At 41.9% G+C, this 24,659-nt stretch overlaps 1 protein-coding gene across 1 annotated transcript; it reads right to left on the bottom strand.

Moving 5' to 3' along the window:
• Positions 1-114: 114 nt before the first annotated feature.
• Positions 115-23,837, bottom strand: LYPD1 (LY6/PLAUR domain containing 1; the record flags this gene model as incomplete). Its single annotated transcript, XM_084643962.1, has 3 exons — positions 23,494-23,837; positions 21,763-21,900; positions 115-353 (listed from the first exon to the last, which is right to left on the bottom strand). Exons 1-3 carry the CDS (start codon positions 23,591-23,593, stop codon positions 115-117), a joined length of 477 nt encoding a protein of 158 aa, XP_084500088.1. The 5' UTR covers positions 23,594-23,837.
• Positions 23,838-24,659: the final 822 nt, after the last annotated feature.

The raw sequence follows: 24,659 nt of genomic DNA on the forward strand, positions 1-24,659 counted from the left end.
GGACCAAACTCTTCTTTAGCAGGGTGGCAGCAAAAGAACAGCGGTGTCTTTGAATAAAGTGGGATATCGGGATATGGAACAAATAATACCAGGACAAAAAAAAATCCTTTAAGTTTAGCAATGCACTGATGATAAAAGAGCCAATTTTAAGAGCAAAATAGTAGTTAATATGCCTGCCTTGGGCACTGTGCCAGAATTCCCCCTCTTCTTGGGCCGGGGTCCATTGCAGAGTGGAGTATTGCAGCAGCTGATACAAACAGAGTTCATTTTCCCTGGGGAGCAGAAAGACTGGTATCCAGCAGAGGCTATGAGACAGGCTGCAGAGGATGCGCAGGACTTGCGATAGAGGATTCCTGTGACACAGAACAAAAGTTACTTAGCTTAATATGAACGTGCTTTTGGTGTATGTTAGAATCCTGTTTGAAAATTCTGACAGACAATTGGGAATGCTGGTTAAAATTTTCAAATCAATATTGGGGATTTAGTCTCATCACTTCCATAAGTTAGAATAACAGATGTGTGACTAAAATCCCTGCATTGCTATGAAAATCTCAGCCATTGTTTTAGATTTGTTTTAATGTTGTAAAATATACAATATGCATTTTAAAGCCATACATTTTACAACCAAAAATGTAATCCGATGGAGTGCCTGTTAAAAGGTTTGAAAAGGAAATCTAGTCAATTTCAAAAGGAACTCGAGTTTCAGATACTTTACTGGCCTGAGTCGTCTGGCACAATTTTTGTAGCTTTAGAATTACTTTTTTTTTTTCCAATGTTTTAAAAATGTTGCTTTTGCTTGTTGCTTTGTGGGGAAAAAATATGCAAAGATGGGTAAGTGACTGACTTTGGGAGGGGGAAATGACTAAACACAAAGCACTGTTCAATGCACAAGGAAAACCAACAAATAGATTTCTCTAGTTTTGTTCAGTTCTTGTTGTTGTTTTAGGAGAGGGTAAAAACAATTTGAAGAGAATTTTTTTTTAAAGTTGAAGGTGTTCGTTTAAAAGCTAGTATCTCGAACTGTTTTTAACGGAATAAAACGCAGTGCACTCTGCATTCTAATGTACACAATCCTAAATTTTAAAAATTTTATAAGGTTGTAAAATAAACAGTTATTACCACTCAATACTTCAAGGGTCTTTCCTTTACGTGATATGACAGAAATTTGGATAGGGCACATAATACAGCCGTGAATCCTTGGGTTTTTTGTTTTTTTTGCCCAATTTACCTGGGGGAAGATTAGGGAGAGGGAGGGGTGGAAGTATAGTAAATGCTTAGTAAGTGTTACATGCATTCAAGATTAATAAAAACCTCATTCCTTTATAGATATCATGAGTAGGATTTTAAAAAGTGCTCATGTCAGTAGGAACAAAGTGAGGCCACTGATGAGTGCTTTTTAAAATCCCACCCATAACCTTTTGATTTTTATGTTCACGCTAATAGGCCAAGACTGCCTGTCTGAGAGGAAAGGGGATGCCCTAGCCAAAGAAGAAAATGCCCCGAACGCGCATTCAACTGCTTACTTCTTAGTTTCTTTACTCTGAAATAACATGCCCACCAGTATAGTGTGTTGGCTTCTAAGTAGGGCTGTTGATTAATCGCAGTTAACTCATGTGATTAACTCAAAAAATTAATTGTGATTAATCGCAGTTTTAATTGCACTGTTAATAAAATACCAACTGAAATTTATTAAATATTTTGGATGTTTTTCAACATTTTCATATATATTGTATTCTGTTTTGTAATTGAAATCAAAGTGAATATTATTTTTTATTAGAAATATTGCACTGTAAAAATGATAAAAGAAATAGTATTTTTCACCTCATACAAGTACTGTAGTGCAATCTCTTTGTCGTGAAAGTGCAACTTACAAATGTAGGGTTTTTTTTGTTACATAGCTGCACTCAAAAACAAAACAATGTAAAACTTCAGAGCCTACAAGTCCACCCAGTCCTACTTCTTGTTCAGCCAATCGCTAAGACAAACAAGTTTGTTTCCATTTACAGGAGATAATGCTGCCCACTTCTTATTTACAATGTCACCAGAAAGTGAGAAAAGGCATTTGCATGACACTTTCATCGCCGGCATTGCTATACATCCATATGCCCCTTCATGCTTCGGTCACCATTCCAGAGGACATGCTTCCATACTGATGACACTTGTAAAAAAAAATAATGCAGTAATTAAATTTGTCACTGAACTCCTTGGGGGAGAATTGTATATCCCCCTGCTCGGTTTTACCCACATTCTGCCATATATTTCATGTTATAATAGTCTCTGATGATGACCCAGTACATGTTGTTCGTTTTAAGAACACGTTCACTGCAAATTTGACGAAACACAACGAAGGTACCAATGTGAGATTTCTAAAGATAGCTACAGCACTGGACCCAAGGTTTAAGCATCTGAAGTGCCTTCCAAAATCTGAGAGGGACGAGGTGTGGCACATGCTTTCAGAAGTCTTAAAAGACCAGTACTTCAATGCGGAAACTACAGAACCCGAATCACCAAAAAAGAAAATCGACCTTTTGCTGGTGGCATCTGACTCGGATAATGAAAACGAACTTGCGTTGGTCTGCACTGCTTTGGATTGTTATTGAGCAGAACCCGTCATCAGCATGTGCGCACGTCCCCTAGAGTGGGGGTTGAAGCATGAAGGGACGTATGAGTCTTTAGCGCATCTGGCATGTAAATATCTTGCGATGCCAGCTACAACAGTGCCATGCAAATGCCTGTTCTCCCTTTCAGGTGACATAAACAAGAAGAGGGCAGCATTATCTCCTGCAATTGTAAACAAACTTGTTTTGTCTTAGGGTACGTCTTCACTACCGACCGGATCGGCGGGTAGTGATCTATCTATCAGGGATTGATTTATGGTGTCTTGTCTAGATGCAATAAATCGATCTCCAAATCGACGCCTGTAGTCCACCTCGGCAGGAGGAGTAAGCGGAGTTGATGGGGGAGCCGCCGCCATTGACTCACCACCCTGAGTACAGCCAGATAAGTTGAACTAAGATGCTTCAACTTCAGCTATGTGAATAATGTAGCTGAACTTGTGTATCTTAGTTCGAACCCTGCCCCCAGTGTAGCCCAGGCCTTAGCAATTGGCTGAACAAGAAGTAGGACTGAGTAGACTCGCAGGCTCTAAAATTTTACATTGTTTTGTTTTTGAATGCAGTCTTTCTGTACATAATTCTATATTTGTAGGTTCAACTTTCATGACAAAAATTGCAATACAGTACTTGTATTAGGTGAATTGAAATACTATTTTTTTACAGTGCAAATACTTGTAATCAAAAAAATAAAGTGAGCACTGTACAATTTGCATTCTGTGTTGTAATTGAAATCAATATATTTGAAAATGTAGAAAACATTCAAAAATATTTATATAAATGGTATTCTATTGTTTAACAGTGCAATTAATCACAATTAATTTTTTAATCACTTGACTGCCCTACTTCTAAGAGGTTTTTTTTAAATATTATGCATTAGTCGGTAAAACTCAAAGCACTTTACAAAGGCAAGTAAGTATCAGCATCCCCACTTTCCAGATGATCCACAGAGAGGTGAAGTGACCTGCTAAGGTTCACAGAGCAGGTCAGTGACAGCTGTGGTTAAAATTCAGGTCTCCTATGGAGTTGACCATGCTGCTTCCCAGCACAGAAACTGAAGATGTCAAAGCTGTGTCTCTGGGTTGTTGCTTAGCCTTGCCTACCCAAGGCCCCCTCAGTAATACTAGAATGACAGAATGCTCATTATTAAGCTTTTGTGCTAACCATAATGTACAGTTCTGAAGCATAAACCTTTATGTATAGATTCATAGATACTAAGGTCAGAAGGGACCATTATGATCATCTAGTCTGACCTCCTGCACAACGCAGGCCACACCAAATTAGCTGACAGGAAAGCACTTAAGTGATACTTAACTTCCACTGACTTGAAAGGAATTAAGCATAGTTTTAAAATTAAATGCCTTCATCTTTAACCCTCTCTAAATCCCGGCCCCTGTGGGTGGGTCACTAATAGTTGTGGGGAAGTTCCTTCTTAGGTGAGCTGAGATAAGGATATGAGGATTCACTGGAAGAATTATGTGCCCACGTACACTATGAATCACAGCTCAACAAGGGCTCCTTGGGGCCGAGCACTAGGAGAGCAGAAGTTTGGGGAGGAGGCCAAAGAGGTGGGGGTGTGGCTTGTGGAAAGCCAGCTATGATATGTAGGTCCACTGGCTAAATCCCCTTTGAACGGGGGGAAGAGAGCAGTGCACTAGTTCTACGGTCTAGTAGAGACCTTAAGCAGTAATAGCTACGGCAGAACAAAGCCATCTTCCCCCCCCCCCCCACTTGCTGTGAACCTCCCCCAGTGCACAGTCTATTTGGTTTGTGCCCTGGGGGAAATTTCCTATGCTCAGCAATATTGCTTAGAGAGGAAAAGCAGCTGTTGGTCTTTTTTAATCAATTCCCTGCATGTTGCCCCAAAACTGGTACTGTTCTAGTGTTGTGGAACTTTCAGAATCGACGCCAATATAGAGTTATCTACAGAAAATTCTTATCTTCTTATCCTGATCTTAATTAAATCAATGACCTGCTTGGAGCCAAGATTTCACCCACTATGTTGGGTTCATCTTTGACTATTGATGCTGCCATGGTATCTTACCTTAAGGACAGACGTTGATCCACCTTATTTTGGGTAAACTTTGTTAACAAGGGCTTTTTTTTCCTTTCACAAACTGATGTCAAAGTTTGCATTCGGGTGACCCTGGAAATAGACTATTCCGGTCCAGGAGCTCTAACAGTGTTACCCCTGATAGGTTCGTGATGCTGGCATCCCAATGTCTGGGTTGCTTTGTCCAAATTTATTCTCCAGCATTTGAAGGGCAAAAGCCCTGTCCCAGCCTTGCTACTTGCATGGCCATTGCTAGAGCTAATTTTCTCTAGTTCTTGAGAAATCACTGCTTTTGTATAAGAGTTAAATGAGAACAACCATACTGAGTGTTTCCCATTTCTATTCCAGAAGATCAGACCTCGGTGATGAGTCCTCTTCCTCCTCTGCAGGCTTCTGGCTCATCCAATCATCTCTATTTAGAACATGTCAAGAACATTGAAGCTGATTTTTCCCTGCCTAACTATTAAGCTTCTAGAATGTTAGTAACAGAGGTGCATGATTTTGTTCTGTTTATATATAGTTTTTCTTTCGCTGCTGAGCATTTTTCTTTGACTGAGATGGTTCTCCCCATTTCATGTGATTTGCATCCACAGTGATTTATGGTTTAGGTATCTGATGTGACGGAGCCTCCAAGCCGTGTTGCTTTAACTGAAGGACTGTGTTCATTACTGTGAACAGTTTGTTCATAGCCTCAAATGGAAGCATCCTGATTTTCACCAGGGAACTCTGAAGACCTCAATCATGATGATCATATACGCCTACAGCCTTAATTTCAACTGCCATCAATGGCTTTCTTATCTCCAGCATGATTTCAGTTGCATAATAGAGTTCCTGTAAAAACAAACCCTAAATTCCTGCAGGGAAGGTGGAATTTTAAACTCTAGTACTGTAGTTTCATGCACAGATGGAACACATTCATGCTTAAGTAGAACGAATGATCTGACTGGCAATAAAACCTCATTGTAACATTCATCTCTTGTAGTGTCTTCATGATTGTTTCTTCCAATAGAAAATTCCATTCCCCAATGAGTGTTTATTCCCATTTCCAGCTGCAGTAGCAGTAATCTGAATTAGACTCAGATTCTTCTTTAGATAATTAAAACTGTGCAGCATTCTTATAGTTGGGTTTGTGGCAGTTCTTTGGCTTTCTTAGAACTCTCCACATCCAAGATATCTTTTTATAATCAAAAAAGTACAGATGGATCTGCGTTCAAAGGACCTGTTGTTACATAGAAATTATCTGCATTTTCAAGATGACTCTAGGAGTTGTCAGGTAGCAACTCAACTTACATGGAAAAAGGTTTTTACTGTGGTTGGCATGCTGTAATCCTTCACAAGGTACAATAAAGATAAGCAAGCAGGCTGAAAAATAGGAAAAATTGATGCCAATCGAGGCGATTTACTTTCTTCTTGCTCAACTTCTAGTCAAATACGACTCTTATTTCCCCATACCTTTTTGGTTCAAGTTGGGGCAAAAGCTATGAAGGCCTGAATCACAGAAATCTTAGAGATGGTTATTATAGAAGACTAGCTCATACCTCTTTGGTCCTGGTTTCTTGAGGTAGTAGAATGAATATAGAACAAATGATTGCCTCCAAACTTTGATTCAAGGAAAAATTATAACCCTCCTCCAGAAAGGTTAGTTTCCAGGTCCAACAACACAATAAAATGTAGAGGGGAAAACCCATTCAAACAAACCTTTGCATACATCAATGTTGCATGTACCATTCATATAGTAGACTATGAACTAGTTGGGGGTTTTGGCAATCATGGAATGCCATATGTGGGAATGCAATCTTCTTCTGGTCTCTAGAGCATGGTGTTCCTGTCGTCCTTTCATACAGCAAGGGGAATTTCCACAGGGAGGCTATTTCATGCCCTATACACATCTTAGCCTAACTACATTGCATAAATTGGACTGTCTCCCCTATCACTGAAATAAATGAATGCCTATTATACCACAGTAGCTGCACGACCACATTTTATGACTGAGTAAAGATGCTACTTTTCTTGCCACAAAATAAGGTAAGCAAAACATGTCTACCCTAAGGACTTCATATGCTGCATATGAAGCACCCAGTGAGCAACATAGAGCAAAAAATATAGTATATTCCAGCTCTGTGGAGGCATTTTTTTAGTACCGCTATTATATTAAAAATAAACTATCAAACACAAGCCAGCATAACAAAAAGTACTTTGCATCTGCAGGAGCACAGAAGGAAGCTTTCTATGTCTTGTTCTTTGCTGTATCACTAGTTTCTGTGGGCCTTTAATGTACCTTTCTTATATTTATTTGTCTGGCACAGCCCAGAATATGCTAGTCTTTTGATACATAATAGAAGTTAAGGCTCCTGCCTAAAGAGCTTATGGCAGACCAGCTCAGTCACAGCATAAAGAAAAGCTCATACTCAATAACAGAAAGTAGCAACAGGACAACCAAAAATTGGGAACCATTCAAGTATAGAAGAAGACCAGTTATAACATTGAATTTAAAACAATCCAGCATTCTACCACCACACAGCATTCTGAGAGCACAGTTGGGCCCAAACGTGTGTTCATTTTAGCCTACTGAATAGCAATGATTCAGAACGGTTTCAAGAAACACAGTGTTAGATTCACAAAGGGGATTAAGCAAAGCAATTCCTAACTTTCAGGTGTGCTGATACCAGTGGAATTCACAAACCCTGAGTTAGGGGCCCATGTGCCCTCTACACTGTGTGGGGAGAATTAGATACCTCAAAATGGGGTCCACAAAACACAGCATGCTGAGCTAGGAGTTGCCTAAACTAGCCAATAGAGTAATAGAGCCCACTGTCAGTAGCAAATGCCAAGGAGAGGGGTGTGTCATGAGCCCTGCCCCTCAAAGGGAATTAGATGCCTAAATCTGGGCTGGATGCTCATTAGCCAAGTGATTAGGACACTCACATGGGATGAGATGCTAAGAGTAACAAGAAGGGTTTCTTCAGGTATATTAGCAACAAGAAGAAAGTCAAGGAAAGTGTGGGCCCCTTACTGAATGAGGGAGGCAACCTAGTGACAGAGGATGTGGAAAAAGCTAATGTACTCAATGCTTTTTTTGCCTCTGTCTTCACGAACAAGGTCCGCTCCCAGACTACTGCACGGGGCAACATAGCATGGGGAGGAGGTGACTAGCCCTCTGTGGAGAAAGAAGTGATTCGGGACTATTTAGAAAAGCTGGATGAGCACAAGTCCATGGGGCCGGATGCGCTGTGCCCGAGAGTGCTAAAGGAGTTGGCGGATGTGATTGCAGAGCCATTGGCCATTATCTTTGAAAACTCATGGCAATCGGGGGGAAGTCCTGGACGACTGGAAGAAGGCTAATGTAGTGCCCATCTTTTAAAAAAGGGAAGATGGAGGATGCTGGGAACTACAGGCCAGTCAGCCTCACCTCAGTTCCTGGAATAATCATGGAGCAGGTCCTCAAGGAATCAATTCTGAAGCACCTAGAGGAGAGGAAAGTGATCAGGAACAGTCAGCATGGATTCACCAAGGGCAAGTCAGGCCTGACTAATCTAATTGCCTTCTATGATGAGATAACTGGCTCTGTGGATGAGGGGAAAGCAGTGGACGTGTTGTTCCTTGACTTTAGCAAAGCTTTTGACATGGTCTCCCACAGTCAAGTTAAAGAAGTATGGGCGGGATGAATGGACTATAAGGTGGATAGAAAGTTGGCTAGATTGTCGGGCTCAACGGGTAGTGATCAATGGCTCCATGTCTAGTTGGCAGCTGGTATCAAGTGGAGTGACCCAGGGGTCGGTCCTCGGGCCGGTTTTGTTCAATATCTTCATAAATGATCTGGAGGATGGTGTGGATTGCACCCTCAGCAAGTTTGCAGATGACACTAAACTGGGAGGAGTGGTAGCTATGCTGGAGGGTAGGGATAGGATACAGAGGGCCCTAGACAAATTAGAGGATTGGGCCAAAAGAAATCTGATGAGGTTCAACAAGGACAAGTGCAGAGTCCTGCACTTAGGACGGAAGAATCCCATGCACTGCTACGGCCTAGGGACCGAATGGCTCGGCAGCAGTTCTGCAGAAAAGGACCTAGGGGTTTCAGTGGACGAGAAGCTGCATATGAGTCAACGGTGTGCTGTTGTTGCCAAGAAGGCCAATGGCATTTTGGGATGTATAAGTAGGGTCATTGCCAGCAGATCAAGGGACGTGATCGTTCCCCTCTATTCAACATTGGTGAGGCCTCATCTGGAGTACTGTGTCCAGTCTTGGGCCCCACATTGCAAGAAGGATGTGGAAAAATTGGAAAACGTCCAGCGGAGGGCAACAACAATGATTAGGGGACTGGAACACATGAGGAGAGGTTGAGGGAACTGGGATTGTTTAATCTGCGGAAGAGAAGAATGAAGGGGGATTTGATAGCTGCTTTCAACTACCTGAAAGGGGATTCCAGAGAGGATGGATCTAGACTGTTCTCAATGGTATCAGAAGACAGAACAAGGAGTAATGGTCTCAAGTTGCAGTGGGGGAGGTTTAGGGTGGATATTAGGAAAAACTTTTTCACTAGGCGGGTGGTGAAACACTGGAATGCGTTACCTAGGGAGGTGGTGGAATCTCCTTCCTTAGAAATGTTAAAGGTCAGGCTTAACAAAGCTCAGGCTGGGATGATTTAGTTTGGGATTGGTCCTGCTTTGAGCAGGGCATTGGACTAGATGACCGCCTGAGGTCCTTTCCAACCCTGATATTCTATGTAAGAGATCCTGATTTAATTTCCCCTTCTGCCTGATGAGAAGGGGCATCCATCACTCAGGTGAGTGCCCTAACCATTGGACTACGGGCTAATCTGATGTGGAGCTCTTCGGCTGAAGCTGTTTCACGGTTATAAATAATTAAATAGCCATTGGGCCAGAGAGAGGAAGCGTGAAATAACTATAGTCCAGTGATTAGAGCACCCATGTTTAAATCCCGGCTCATTAAACAGAAGGAGGACTGAAACTGGGGTCTCCCAGATGAATGCTGTAACCACTAGGCTGATGGGTATACAGGAGAGGCTCTTTCCCTCCTTCCCCAGCAAGAAGGCTGTTCTACGCAGAGTTAGGCAGGCACTGAGCACACCTACCTGATCAGGTGCTGCATGGTAATGCCTAATTTGAGAATCCTGCAGGGGCTTCGGCAATAGTTAGATATGCAGGCACCTGTCTAAGATGCAGTGTGCATGCCCAGCGGCTGGAATCTAGGCATCTAAGGCACTTTTACAGGAAACATTTTTGGTACTTAAAGAATTTATGCAGAAACTGATACATCAAAACTTAGATGGCAGCTGAGTGAGGGGTTTGTAAATGCCAGTGGTGACTAAACACTGGTCTTAGGCACCTGAAGTGGGAGTTTGTGGTCTTAAGTCCCTTTGGGAATGTGGCCTAAAAACAAAGATGAAATGGCCCTAGATTAAATATGTCCTAAAAGAGACATTTCTATCATTCCAATTCATGTTTTGCATCATAATGTTTCTGATTGCTGGGCTATCAAATAGTATAGTATAAAAACTTCTCCATGGCCCGAGATAACTATTCCTCCAATAGGCTTTCGTAAAGAAAAGAAGACACAAGGAAGCAACACATGGAAAGTTGCTGCCATATTCTTGCATTTGGTGCTTACCAAAAAGGCTGCAAATTAGTTACTGCTTCAGTCAAGCTCATCTGAATCAGCTGCACGCGCACACACTGTGTGAAACCGGTAATAATAATTAGCCTCACTTTAATGACGCACATTCATGATTAATTAAGTCTGTCTTGGATGTTATTGCATTTGTTCATAAAGACAAGATTTAACACAGTGTATACAAGTTGATAAAGCATTCTTCTGTCACCTTTGTTATACCAGCCTCCTAAATGGCCTCACCTCTTGTTCCTCTGAATTTTTTAATTTTGGGGGTCTTGGGAAATCTGTACGGTCATGCTTTTTTGAAGCACTCAGGCTTGATGTCTTGTCTTTCTACCTACACTTTCTCTGCAGTTTTAACTGTATATATGGTATTCTTTAGTTCTTGCCCTACATTGCGTGACCCCTGCTAAACAGCTCCTGCGTTTCAGCCTAGCGTCGGCTGCATTTCGGAATATACAACTCTTGAGTAATTATTGCAGTAAATATTGGTCTTCCATAGCCTAGCTAAGTGCCCTAATCACTGGGCTATGGAGTCAATGTCCCGCTCTGACCTACTGACCATTTAAGTAATGTATGTAAAGTGAAACAACTTCCACAGGCAAGACCCTGCCCACACTAGCCATAGCACTCACTAGGAGACTGTCTTCAGGTCCCTGCTTTGCTCACGTAGAATGCAGATTTGCACTAGGTATTAAGGGAGCCCATCACCATATCCTAAGTAAGTGCTCTACCTGCAGGCCCAATGGGTATGAAGGCCCTACTGCCGGAGTGGTTCTTGAAAAAGGGCCGAACTGGCTTAGGCCCTGAACGCCAGGAGACAGTCCATGACTGTGACTTTCGAGTGTGGGGAGTTAGGCATCCAAGATCCTTTGAGGGCTGGGTTTAGGCAGCTCCCTGCTCAGTGTACTGACTTCTGTGAATCTCTTTTTTAGACACCTAACTCTCCCCATGCATTGTATAGGGACCCTGGGCACCTAAGTCAGGGTGATGAATTCCATTCGATGGCAGGGAACCTAAAAGATAGGCATAGCAACACTCAGCCTATGCACCTCCTCCTTGTGAATCTCACCCTTCTTGTAATGCCAGAATAATTAAATATAATCTTTGATGTATATCATTTAATTAAATATGATTTTTGATTTATTTGAAATATAGGACTTGAGTTCAGATTTTTTGATACATCCACAGATGGTCAAAAACAGACTACAAAGCCACAAAAGGATTAGGGTATAGGATTATCTTGTTCTAGTGGAGGATCTGGTACAGATTAATTAGGACAGCCTTTGCAACAGACTAAGTGGCTTTGACATGTGCCTTTTCCTCCACTCACTAGATTGTAAAGCTAAGTGTAACACCAACAAACCCTGGTCATCAGCGGGAGCGATCGAACCTGGGATCTCTGAAGCTTAGTGCATGATTCTCTGCTGCATGAGCTAAAAGCCACATGCCACTTAGTCAAGGCTGTAGCAGACTCATTACTCTCTAGGTGGTTTAAGTGCCACTGGAAGGGGACAGAACACCACACCCAGCAGGTATTAGTCACATAAGCATCCCTGTTTATCTAGTATTTGTTCACAGGATTCATTATGCAGCGATTTGATGCCACAAGTCTTTTTGAGATTTTGCTCTCCGATTTATAGAAAAAGTCTTTATGAATATTTGATCCAATAAGGTCCTACACGTATTAGAATGTGACGCATCTTGCAGGTGGAAAAGGAATGTTTCCTTGCATTATGCTTTGAAAAAGAAATCATGTATTCAAAACTTGCTTATGTGGAACTAGACTAATATTCAAGAAGCTGAAGTTGTTACAATAACTTCATATGAAAGACTCAAACCTGTGCTCTTGTTTTGTTTCTAATAAAGAATAACCTGCTTGGAAGAGATGAAAACTGGGCATGCTTTTAATTTTACACACAGGCTCTTTAAATTGTGCTGTTTCATTTTAAACTAATTTTGCTGTCCCTACTCTCTCAAAACTCACACTGAAGTTAATTAGGTTTCAATAACAATTGTACTTATGTACTACCTTCCATGAGAGAATCTCAAAGTGATTTAATAAACGTCTAATTAATCTTCACTATATTTAATTGTGATCCTCAATTTATAAGGAGGCACCTGAGGCACGAGGGTAAATGATCTGAAGTCTGCAGCATAACCAGAGACAGAACTCAACTCTTCTATCGCCAAGACCTATGCTTTAGAACCAAGGCCCTGCATCCCCCCTTTCATTACACTCGTAAGGATTCCAGAATTGGACCCTATAAATATATTAAGGAGCAAGTATATCCATGACAATTAGATTCTGAGATAGTGTAGTATAGTTATGAAAACTACATCCATTTTCTTACTGTTTTCTTCCTACGAGCTTGCATGACTTGAGTCTTAATTTGGATTAAGGCAGGGTATGAATTTAAAGAGCAATAGCTATTTCTGAATAACTCCAAGTGTGGACACTCATTCCAGACTTATTCTCGACTGTGTCCTGAATAACTCCAGGTGTAGACAAGCACTAAATAGTTCTTCATATACAATTTCAATTTATGCTTAGAATGATTGCAGCAACAATTTTAAAAATTCGTTTAATCACGGCCTTGGTTTTTAAATCCTTTGGGCAAATACAGTAATAGGTGGTTTTGAACAACACATCTTTTTTAAAAAAGATGCTTGATTACCTGCTTTCTGACCTCTCTGCCATGACCATGTCATGTAGGGCTGAAAGTGTTCTTAGATGAAAACAGGATAATTGCTGGATACAGTGAACAAGGGACTGGATTACTGTGATTTATTTTACAATACTGAAGAAGAACATGGCATCAAATTGTGCCTTCCAATTATGGCACTGGAAGTCTAAAGCAAAACATGCTTGTTAATATTGTTTTAAATAATGACCCAGGAAAATCCATCCTATTGCTTGCAGCTTCACAAAGCACAAGTGAGGCATTAAACTACTAAAAATATGCATTGATTATCAAAGTCTAAGAGCAGCATCTGGTTTTTCTGTATTACCAGACAGGTTTTTTTTTAGTAAATGCCAAGTATGGATTAAAAACAATTGCATTCCAGTCAAACCTCAGCTTTCATTTTCCAATCTTAACCTTTTATTTTCTGCTGTTGTATCTATTTCGTCTTTACAATTTGCTGTGCACTAGCAGTAAAGTAGTAAATTGTACAACTTTTCAAGTACAGTTGGCTTGTGCAGTTGTCAGCTGTCCTTTCTTTCTACATGGTAGGGAAGTGTCATGGATATTGAGATCAAAATGTATTCCAGTTTCCAGTACTGGACATTTACTCAGGCTTCTGACCTTTCAGCATCAGACTTTAGTATTTTACTTGCAGGTATTGATTATAGTAGTAATTCCCTGAAATGAATTAGGGAGCCATAGTCCTTATGCTATTTTGAGTGTTAAATCGCCCCAATCCTGCAAACATTTACACACATAAATAACTTTACGCATGTGAATAGTCCACATATTTTTCAAGAGCCTTATTGAGTTCAGTGCATCTATTTGCATGTGTACAGCTATTTGCCAGTATACATATTTGCAGGACTGGGGCTAACGTCGTCAGCTCTTGCAAGTTTAACATAGAAACCTACATTCAAGTCTTGATGGAATAAAGAAGGACCTAATTTATTAGTATTTTGTTGTTTAAAGTATATATTTATGGTTTAAATCTAAATATATATTCTGCTATTGATTTTGGATATTTAACACTTTAGAACCCGATCCTGCTGTCCTTGACTTCAATGTGAGCAGGATGAGGCCATTGGTTTGGGGGTTTTAAAATGATTTTTAGTTCACATTGAAAGTGTCACTGGTAATACCATCATTAGAACGCCACGTACTATGGATGCAGCATTTGTGATTACTCTCAATTTCGCCAACGGATGCTATAAAACGAAAATAACTATATTGTTGTAATTAAATATACTTGCTTGTGTTTAGCTCCCCAGGAGTTAGAGAAAAATCTGGGCAGGTCACTGGAAATTGTTTTTGAAATTCAAATTCATTTATATGTGAAATGTGGGGCATGATATCGTACTCGATAAGGGACAGAGTTCAGAGATACCAGCCTATGGGCACCATATCCTATCATTGTACACATATTTTTCAGACAAGCCCAGAAATAGAAAAACATAAAAAGCTATTGTCCATGTCCTGTGAGAAATGAAATTCACTGGACCAGATATCACAACCTCCTTAAAATAATACAACACTTCATCACTTTTGCGTTTGGATCCTTTTCATGGTTTTCAAGTCATCAACTACTTGAAGTCCACAACTAGCTCCACCATTACTTTACTGTATTTAACACACACACACACACAAAGCAATTTATTATAAACTCTCCATACTTTCATCTTATCTAATGCACTTAATTCAGTTTATCTCCTGCTTGTTTTGTAGTGTTGTAGGTAACTGATAGAAAGCGATTTATTAATAAGAGAACATGCCCTACAGTTTCGGCATCTGAAAACAGTTTCTGAATGGTAATATATCCACCCCTCGAAGTTTACAGCATATAGTGAAAGTTAATGACATATACTATAATTCTTTTATTCATATGCAAGCTTTTATTCACACCCCAACAAAAAGCATCCAGGTGTTGTGAATATTGGTTACTATGCTTTGATTCTGTTCAGCATCTAACCGTGCAGAACAAGATGCTATTTGCTAACAATGTCATGCACTAAGTTACTTTATACACTTGAAAAATACTAATAAAATATATTGTCTTAAGTGTTATATTAGTTTTGAAAATGATCAAAATAGATATGTGCATCTCTTCATTCCCCTCCTTATTCCCAACTCCACTGAGTTATTAAAACAAAAAGACTTTTGACATTGTTCTTAAACAAAAAATAAAACCCACAACAGAAAAAACAACCCCCACACCCTGAAACCACTGCAGGAATTGGTACATATTCCTTTCTGTAAATTTTTAAGTGATAAAGATGAAGTTGAAGATTTATAGCTATTATCTATAAAACCGTAATGTCTAGAGAGATTCCGAAGGTGTTAAACTTTGTTGGCTATGGTAATCTTTTGTCAATAAATATATGCAGGGCACACTGTCCCCTTGATGCCAATGTGTAACTGCTGCTTGAGTCAATGGGAGTTATGCGGTAACAGAAATCTGTCAATCTGCCTGAGGCATCACGTGATCAGGCTGAGGCCACAGGATCATTAAGGGAGGAGATGATGTAACACACCAAGTGCCTAAATTTTAAAAGTTTATTGATAAAATAATAAAACAACAGCGGAGAGTGATGGGTGCTCCCCACATCACTCAGAGGAAGGAAGAAAGCGTTAGTGCTCCAGCCCTAACCCACTTTCATACTCGCACACATTCTACCTGAGGCTGGCCAAGCCTGGGTGTAATGTGAGCAGAAGAGAAGGAAGGGTGGACGGGAGTTCTGTCCTGGGCCCAGGTTGTCCCGGGGTCCGCTATGATCTCCGAATTACTCCAGCTCTCAGGAGGCTTTTAAGTCCTGGTTTCCTTTGGGGGTGTTCCATTCCGTGACCTCTGTTTCTGGTGCTCTTGTGGCAGTCCAAACCGGCTTTCTGTGGTGGTCTTCGCTTTACCAAAACACAACGGCTCCAGGGACGCGAAGCTCTGCTCCCCCCCCCTCATTGTCTCGCCTGTGTTTTCCATCTCTGCAGCCCTGGTTCAGTGTACTTTTTCTTTCTCATGGCTGGCTGTGGCTGGGTGAGATAATTTTTCATCTAGCGCCGTGACCTTGGACTGGGGCCAGCTCTTATCATCGGACTGAGCTTGCTAGCTGCAGTGTTGAGTTAACCCATTCTCTGCTTTTTTTCTCCTTCCCTCTTTGGCCTCTTGTAGCCTGAAAATGAATCTTCTACTCCCCACTCACACTTTTGACCCTCCCCAAAATGCTTTGCGATGCTTGCAACAGCGTTAGCAACATGCAGTGCTGATCTGCCTTCCCCAGGGGAACCCCTGAGGTTGTGACAGTTATGCATGTGCAGGAGAGGAGTATATACTTGTTTAGCCCTTAAGAACGACATATATGGTGCAACTTGAATGCGGCAGCAAAGAAATCAGAGGTGAAGGTGTTAATGTAGGACTAGTTGTGGTAGAAGTTTAACATCTGCTTCTCTCTGCTTCATAAAAGGAGGGAGTTGGAAATCAGTATCATGAAGATCCTTAGAAACAGCAATTAAAATTCACCAGTGAAATGATTATCATGTTCCTAGGCACTACTTTAAGTACAATTACAGGAATTGCTTTAATTATACTGCAGTATTCTATACAAGTGCATGCATGGGAAATGCCACTGTAAATTGAAAAAAAAAAAAAAAGAGAACCTTTTATTGCAGGTGTATTGAATTGATGAGGTTGTAGGTGACTTCATTTACAGGGAAACTTTATAAATAACCTAATTTTCTCTAGATAGCGAGATGAGTTTTTAGAAACTTTTTTTGGAATGCCTATTGCAAAACTCTTTTTGCCTTTTGCCAAACGGCATTTCTAATGCAGATACTCGGTGAATGGTAACAGAGATGGTGAAAAAAAGATTTACAAGCTACATAACAGAGGAGTAGTAAGAGCATGAAGCCTTGTTTTAAAAATTCAATAGCCTGTTACAGCTACTGAGCATTGAGATAGTCTAAGAATTTTACATTTTCCAACTCTGTCCTTTGATTTTTCTCCCGTCACACTTGGTTTCCGTCTACTCTGTTCATTTTCTGGGTTTATTCTATTTTTAAAAACACCGTTATTTATAGTGATAAGAAATTGCCTTGTACCATTTTTTGATGATGGTTGTACGGTTTTCTCCATTTGGAGATAGATTGGGTTCTGTATTTGCTGCATTTCTGTATCTTTCTGCAGACTATGGGCCTGATCCAAAGCCCATCAAAGTCAGTGGAAAGACCAACTCCCCTTGCATTCAGTGGGTTTTGCATCAAGTCCCAAGTGGTCAGGTCACTCGTCACCAATAGAAGAAAAGTTGTATTTCTTAGAATTTGTTTTATTTAAATATAACAAACACACGAATAGCCGAAACATCAGTCCAAAGAAGAGAAGTGTGCATTTAGGTTTCTTTGTTCTTGTATTCACTTTCACTTTGACAAGCAGCAGCTTTGTAGATTCAGTGCTCAAAAATCAGCAAAAAAAATAAATAATAATAATAAAAAAAAATCAGTTACCAATGTTTTCCTGAAATAGTTGCAAATGGAATTAATATAATGAAGAACGCTTCTCATTCATCAAACATTTCATCTATGTAATCTGCTTGCAAACATCAGCTGCTTCTTCAGCTAGAAGGCTAACCTTAAAAACCTATCCCTTATGTTAATTTCTATGGCACCAAAAGTATTTGATATGGGCTTCAGTGCCTCCTCCAGAGCTCACAGTTCTTCCCTATAAAGAAGAGAAGTATTGATGCTTTTTAAAAACTAGGTTACATAATTAGTTGGCAAAGTGCATTCCTTGTAGTGAAATATGGTTCTTTTGCATCTCCCGTTGGAAGCCATCTCCCATTACTACCTAAAACTTAGTCTTGAAAAATGCATAAATAATGGTACTGAAACTTGGAACATTTTTGTCATTTACTTCATGAGGTCTCCAATTCTGTACATTTTGGATGGGTTATCTAGGTTCTATTGTAATACAAACTGATATAATAAGAGAACATGTGTGTTGGGGGGCGGGTGGGAGAAGAGGGTATATTCGCTCAGTATAGTCGCCCATCTTGGTACATGCTTAACTGCTTCCCCCACCCAAATACATCCCACTTTTATTATTATTGTTTTAATTAGGAAATAGACTATTTGTGACATTAGTCGAACCATCTGATTGGTACTGCTTAAGTTGATCTGATTTAAATATGAATGATTTCAATATCTATTTTGAAAATCCAAGATACTCATAACTGTGCTTTTTTAACTTGGATTTTTGTAAAATTTCATATTTTACATAGGATTGTTAGAATGTCTTGTGTAGGGATGAAATACATTTCAGAAAACTGGTTCTAGACCCAAATTCTGCGAATGCTTTGACTGAGTAGAGTAAGGTTTAAAACATAGCTTAAGCTTCACTTTACCTTAATTAAACACGAATGGTTTGTCTTGACTAAAGTAAGGCTTAAGAAGTATTTACAATATAAATGAACAAAGCTTAGAATTGCAGTTCTCCTTTGTATTATTGAGGAGAGAGCTTAGTATAGAAATAAAATTGAACCACTGAACTGTCATTGTTAAACTTAATGACCACTAACAAATATGTAAGAAAATAGCCATTGCCTACATGCTCATGAGTAAAATGTATACAAGCATGTAAATCAGTGACCCCCTTGACTGCAAAATAGACAACTAGATTAATGTATGTTGCATAGGACGGGTGACAAGGTTCATTCGGTTACTGATTCAGACCATGAACTTTATCTCAATATACTGCATTTAACTTTTAAATAAGGTTTAGGAGAACATGAAACATTTTGCTTACTGACAGAGCTATATTTTACTAGAGGCAGAATTTGGCTAGCCTATAAAAATTAAATTATACTCCTTTTACTGTATCGAGTCGAGGAAAAAACTAATTACAAGATCACACTGACAAGTAAATGCAAATGCATATTCTTTATATACTGGGTTAAAATTCAAACTCAAATATTATTATAAAATGAAAATCAATATTTGAAATACTTTTCAGTTTTCAATGATAAGCACATAAAACTGAGTTTTAAAATGGCCTGATAAAATAAAGGTTGAATTATTAAATGAAATTTTTGAGAATGAGCCATTTTATTTTACACACATTTAAACAAGAAAAAACCCCAATAAGAGATGATTTACTGAATCCTCCTTGCTTTACTACCACCCTTTTCTCGAACTGACTGAGGAAATAGGAAAGAAGCTTAACTTGTACTGCAAATCTCACTCAATTTGGAATAGTTAAGTTAAAAATAAAATTTACTTCTTTACGGGAACTTGTAACTCTCTAACTTAAAACTAATAAGAACTGCATTTACAGAACAAAGCCAAATAAGACTGAACTGTAGTCTGCTATGCACTGCATGATAGGTATCTATGGGAAAATTCAAACGTCAGTCCAGAGACTTTCATTATAGGCAATGTAATATTGCCCAGGTAAAAGAATAGAAAGAACATTTCATAAAAATGTTTCTCTACCTTTATTTAGTCTATTGCAAACCAGTTTCTTTGTAATGGTGAAGACAAGTTTATGCAGCCATATATTTTTAATACCCAATCACAATCATTCATATTTTCAATATAACATAGTCACAAAAGCTTAATCAACCAGTTTGCAAACTCAGTTGTTAATCTGATTTTTTTTAATCTGAACAAGTCAGTTGTACATACATGCTATGTGAGTGGCTTCCACTTAAATCTTTTGGATACCTATACACTTAAGTAAACCATTCCTTGTGTAAGGAGGTCTGACTGCAAACACTTCTTTGTCTAACATTCATCCGGAAAACAAGATTACAGATGTTTCTTTGAAGGCTGTTATAGTTTGAAATTGTACATTAGAATAAAAATATTGTGCAAAGGGAAGGGGATAAAAGGAAAGAAAGTAACAAGAGTTAAATTAGGATAATTTACATGTTTTACTGGGAGGGATCTGATTTGACTATATAGGATTTTTATAGCACTCCACATCATTCATTCAAACCTATTTAAAAGCTTATAGAATATTTGGGGTGCATGTGACACAGCCTTCAAACTGCATTTCAAATATTTGTCTAAAATTATGCATAGGTTCAAAGCACCTCACAACCCATAACTGTCTCAAACCTCCACCATCTTCTCTGAGTAAATACTCCTTTCTTGAAAGAAGATACTGTGTTTGAAATAAAGAGAAAAACGTGTTTTTACCCAAAATATGTTCACATTTTAAAGTTGAATTCTCTTACTGAATGGCGACTAATCTTCCCTTAAGTATATATCTTTTTCTGTCTGTTCAGAACAAATCCCAAATACTTTACAAAGTAGTTATAAGTGCAGTACTGTGTGTATGGTGTTATCTGTATTGAGGACAAATGCCAACAATGCATTCTCTATTTACTAAAGAGGCAATTTTACCACTTTCTCATGATTTGCAGGGCGTTAATCTATGGTTAGCTGTAAGATCAGAGTTGCTGATAAATACCTTGGTAAATATCATTTAGGTCTGTAGAAGATTTTAATAGTATTAATCATTTTTGTTTATGTGGAAACATTTCAAGTCCTGTAGCTATACTTATATTTCCCATTAACAGAGGGAATCTGGTATTGTTGGAAGGAGACAGGCTGTGGCTTTATTTGCATAAACACCCAAACAGTCCTATATACCATCCTTAATCAACAGGCATGTATAAATTGTTGCCCTCAGCTGTGAGCCACTATATCCATCCAAGATCCTTTCCCTCCAAACCAGTGGTACTACATACTCCCATCTATGTACATCTTCTGGATTCCTGCCTCTTGTAGATGAGTTTTTCAATCGGAAACACCACTCATCAGTGTGCAGATCATATCTAATTTGAGGAACTCCTGAGAGCCAGTACTATCCTAACTCCTTCTGCCCCTGCAAACATCACAGGTGGAGGCTATGATAGGAGCAGGAGGCTATATGAAATAGCAAACAGCCAAACACTTTTCCTCTAGCACAGAGCCCAACCCAAAAGTCTCTGATAAAGCTGGAACATTTAATCCAGTTAGATGACTATGATGGGTCCTGAAGTTTAACATACAAAACACCTGCTCCCAAAATCTCTAAAAATATCTTGAAGTATTTGATGTAATGGATTGATTTACAGCCCAGCCCAGAGATGATTTAGGGAGAAAAGAACAAACATGGCTGGCTTCCTCTTGAAAATATTAGTGATCTTTGAATAAAAAACTAAAAGCAGTGCACTGTATTCTAAAATTAATTAGAGCAGTGACAGAACCCCTAAAGAATTTTCAGAGATAACATCCATATGCCCAATACATTCTTTCAGCCATGCCCACTTGAATTCCAATATCTTTCCCTGCTCACTGTCTTCTGGATGAAATCCCATAGCTCAGCTTCCTATCCCACGCGATCAACCTTTACTTTATGTGAATTGCTGGAGTAAATAAAGAAAAGAAGGAATTACTAATTTAATGCACTTTTCCTCCATCTCTTGGGAAAGGCCCAACTAATTAACTATAATGAGATTAAACTAACTTGTTATTAATTTTCCAGTGCAGTGAAACTAAATTTGACCATAAGACCATATTTTAACATCTTTATTAACATTTGTCTTGTAAGTTTCAATATTTTCCATTTTAAAGGAAAATTATTAACCTAAAGTATCTGAAAAATACAATAAATTTGAGATAACAAATTTGGTAATAATATAATATGCCTTAAGCTAAAAATTCATAGTAGAGAAAAATGAACAAATGCAGCTAAGAGCACCAAACAATACCAAATAAACCTGGAAGAGTGTAATTATTAAGTTCTTACCAGAACTTTTTTCCATTACTTCTTTCTGGCACATGTCTTGAACATTCACTGTGCAGTTCACAATGAACTCTGGAGCAGAGCAGTCATTATTTAGCTGGAATTCTTCACACTGGTAACACTGTATTTGCAGACCAATTCCTGGAACAGACAGAGTTTTGCTCAGAATAGATCTGCATATGCCAAAAATGCTACTTATTTTTTCTTCACTCTGCTGTTCCTATCTATTTACCAGCAAAGCAAAAATATGGGTTTGTCAAAAGATTTGTCTACAACTCTGGCCCATTTAGCTGAGGCTACTCCTCATAGGATCATAGAATATCAGGGTTGGAAGGGACCTCGGGGGGTGGGGGGGGTGTCACATCTAGTCCAACCCCCTGCTCAAAGCAGGACCAATCCCCAATATTTGTGCCAGATCCCAAACGGCCCCCTGAAGGATTGAACTCACAACCCTAGGTTTAGCAGGCGAATGCTCAAACCACTGAGATGCTCAAACCACTGAGCTATCGCTCTCCCCTCATAATTACCCAGATTCTTATAATTAGCTAACTAGGTACAAACGGGGAGTCTACATCAGCGAAGCAATCCCTAGCCAGCTACTCAACTTTTTTGAATTATCCGAATTCCCTGGGGAGCAACAGCAAACGCTGCAGCCAGCAGGGGGCAGAGTACAAAGAACAGGACTGAAACAAAACTGATACCACTTACCCACCGACCCGGCACTCTCAGCTCCCCCTCTACCGAGCTGGAGTCCCCTTAAAGCAGTGGGATAAGCACTATCCGTGCTTGGGGGACAGTATCCGGGCTAACAGATGCGCTTCAGCTCTTATCTGTGCCGTCGGGTTTACTTAACTACTAATTAATTACAAATGATTTAATTACTATTTTGCCATGCACAATTACAGCTGCAAAGCCGTCTTCGCTTCCCTCTTTTATCATGTAAATTAGGTCCTTCTCCAACACGAAGTGCAGGAAACTGTCACAGGCCCTCCATGCTGGGCGGGGGGCGGGCACTGCTCGAGGTGAGCCGCTTCTCCACTACGTCGTCACCCAGAGGAGCTGTCCCCGGGCATGTCAGGGAACTGGGCGCTGCACGAAGAGAGCCCGGCTGTTCCCTATGCAGCTCGCTGGGGACTCCTGGCAGAGCTGGTCCCTTGTGCATCTCACAGGGAGCAGCAAAATGCCAGCGGGGACCCCGAGCCTGGCTGACGATGCCGATTCAGTTCACACCGGCGCTACTCCCAGGACGGAGGCTGGTCGAAGGGACCCAGACCTGAGCGATGCTGTTCTCCAGGCAATCGCCCACAGACGCTGGCCTCAGCCAGTGTTAGGATCGCGGGGACAGGGAGGCGAGCGCTGCGCAGGGACCTGGCTCAGTGCTGGAGACTGCGCTCAGCGAGCGATGCCCCACAGCTGAGCTGATCCTCGCGCACCCGCCGGCGAGAGGAGCCGGGCTGGTGCATTGCCCGGGGGAGGGCGGCCAGCGGGGCACGGGCTGGCCAGAGGCTCCCCTCGGGAGCGCTGGGCGCAGTGCCGGGGGAAGGGGCCGCCCCGCCAGCAGCTGTTGAATAGCAGCGCGAACTTTGCAGAGTGGCGGGGAGCGGGTGGCAGCGGGGAGCTGCTGCGGGCGCCGGCCGGGAGAGCGGCGCGGGAAGCGGCAGGTGCGAGAGCCGGGCGCTGCCGGCGCCGCGCCCTGCCCCGGCCCCCAGGGGCGCGCTGCCCCGCGTCGCCTACCTGGAGCCAGGACCAATCCCCAGAAAGTTGCCGCGCCGAAGAGGAGCCACATCCTCGTGGAGCCGGGGCCCCGGGCTGCGCGGCGCCCGCCGCGGCGCATCAGAAGCAGCCGGGCAGCAGAGGCGCGGTGCCGCCGAGCCTCTTCCCCGCACCGCTGCGGCGAGCAGCTCCCGGAGCCCGCATCGCCCGCCCGGCTCCGCGCTCCCTCCAGCCTCCAGGAGTTGGGAGCGGAGACTGGCCGGCGCTGGGGGAGAGTCGGCGAGAGAAAAGTCTCCCTCTGCCCCCCCCCTCCCTCGCACCATGTGACAGGGGAGGGGAGAGGGACCCCTCCCGGCACACTCGGGGAAGGGAGAAAGTTCGTGGGGGTGGGGGAGGGAGGGAGACCCCCCCCTTTCCTCCCCTCCCCCCGCCGCCTCCGGCCAGGCAGTAAAGCTGGGCGGGCTTCCCAAGTTAACCCAGCCGCCCCTCTCCCGGGGCTCCCTCGCCTGCTCCCAGTGTGTGGGGTGGGGGGTCGCTGGCGAGCCGAGACCCTCCCTCCCCAAGGCGGTGGGGGCTCAGGCGCTGAGCTACTGCTACACAGTGGCCGGTGAGTCGGGCTCTGCCCCTAACCCCATCCCGGGCTGCGGGGCTTTGTCCGTGCACGGCAGCCCGACGCGGTCTGGGAAGGGTAGGGAGAGCCCCCCCCCCCCCTCCGGTGTGTGTCTGCAGGCAGGGCTCTGTCCTTAACCGGCACGCACCTCCCGGGCCGGCAGGGGCCGAAGGGCTCCCCACACAGCGGGGACCCGTGGGGACAGACGGGCGGGCAGTGACCCCGACCCCGACCCTGCCCGGGCGGAGCGGTCACGAACCTTCAGCGTCTCACCCCCAACTCTTCCCCCGGCATGGGGGAGGGTACCTGTGTGTGTGTGTGGGGGGGGCTCGATCCCTAAGTTACCTAGGGGTGAGAGTATGAGCCGGGGGGGGGGTCTGACTGTAACCCTTTATGTGGGGGGGGCTCTGACCTTATCCACCCACCTGTGTGTCTTGGGTGGGGCTGACCCTAACCCCCCCAGTGTGTGTGGGGGGGTTAACTCTAACCTCCCCTAGTGTGTATTGGGGGAAGGGGCTGTAGAAGGCGCTGCCCTTAACCCCCCCCCTCCAACCTGTGTTTTAACGGAGGGGGCGGC

Source organism: Lepidochelys olivacea (genome assembly GCF_965140295.1).
Source record: "Lepidochelys olivacea isolate rLepOli2 genome assembly, chromosome: 11".
NCBI classification, from domain to species: Eukaryota; Metazoa; Chordata; order Testudines; family Cheloniidae; genus Lepidochelys; species Lepidochelys olivacea.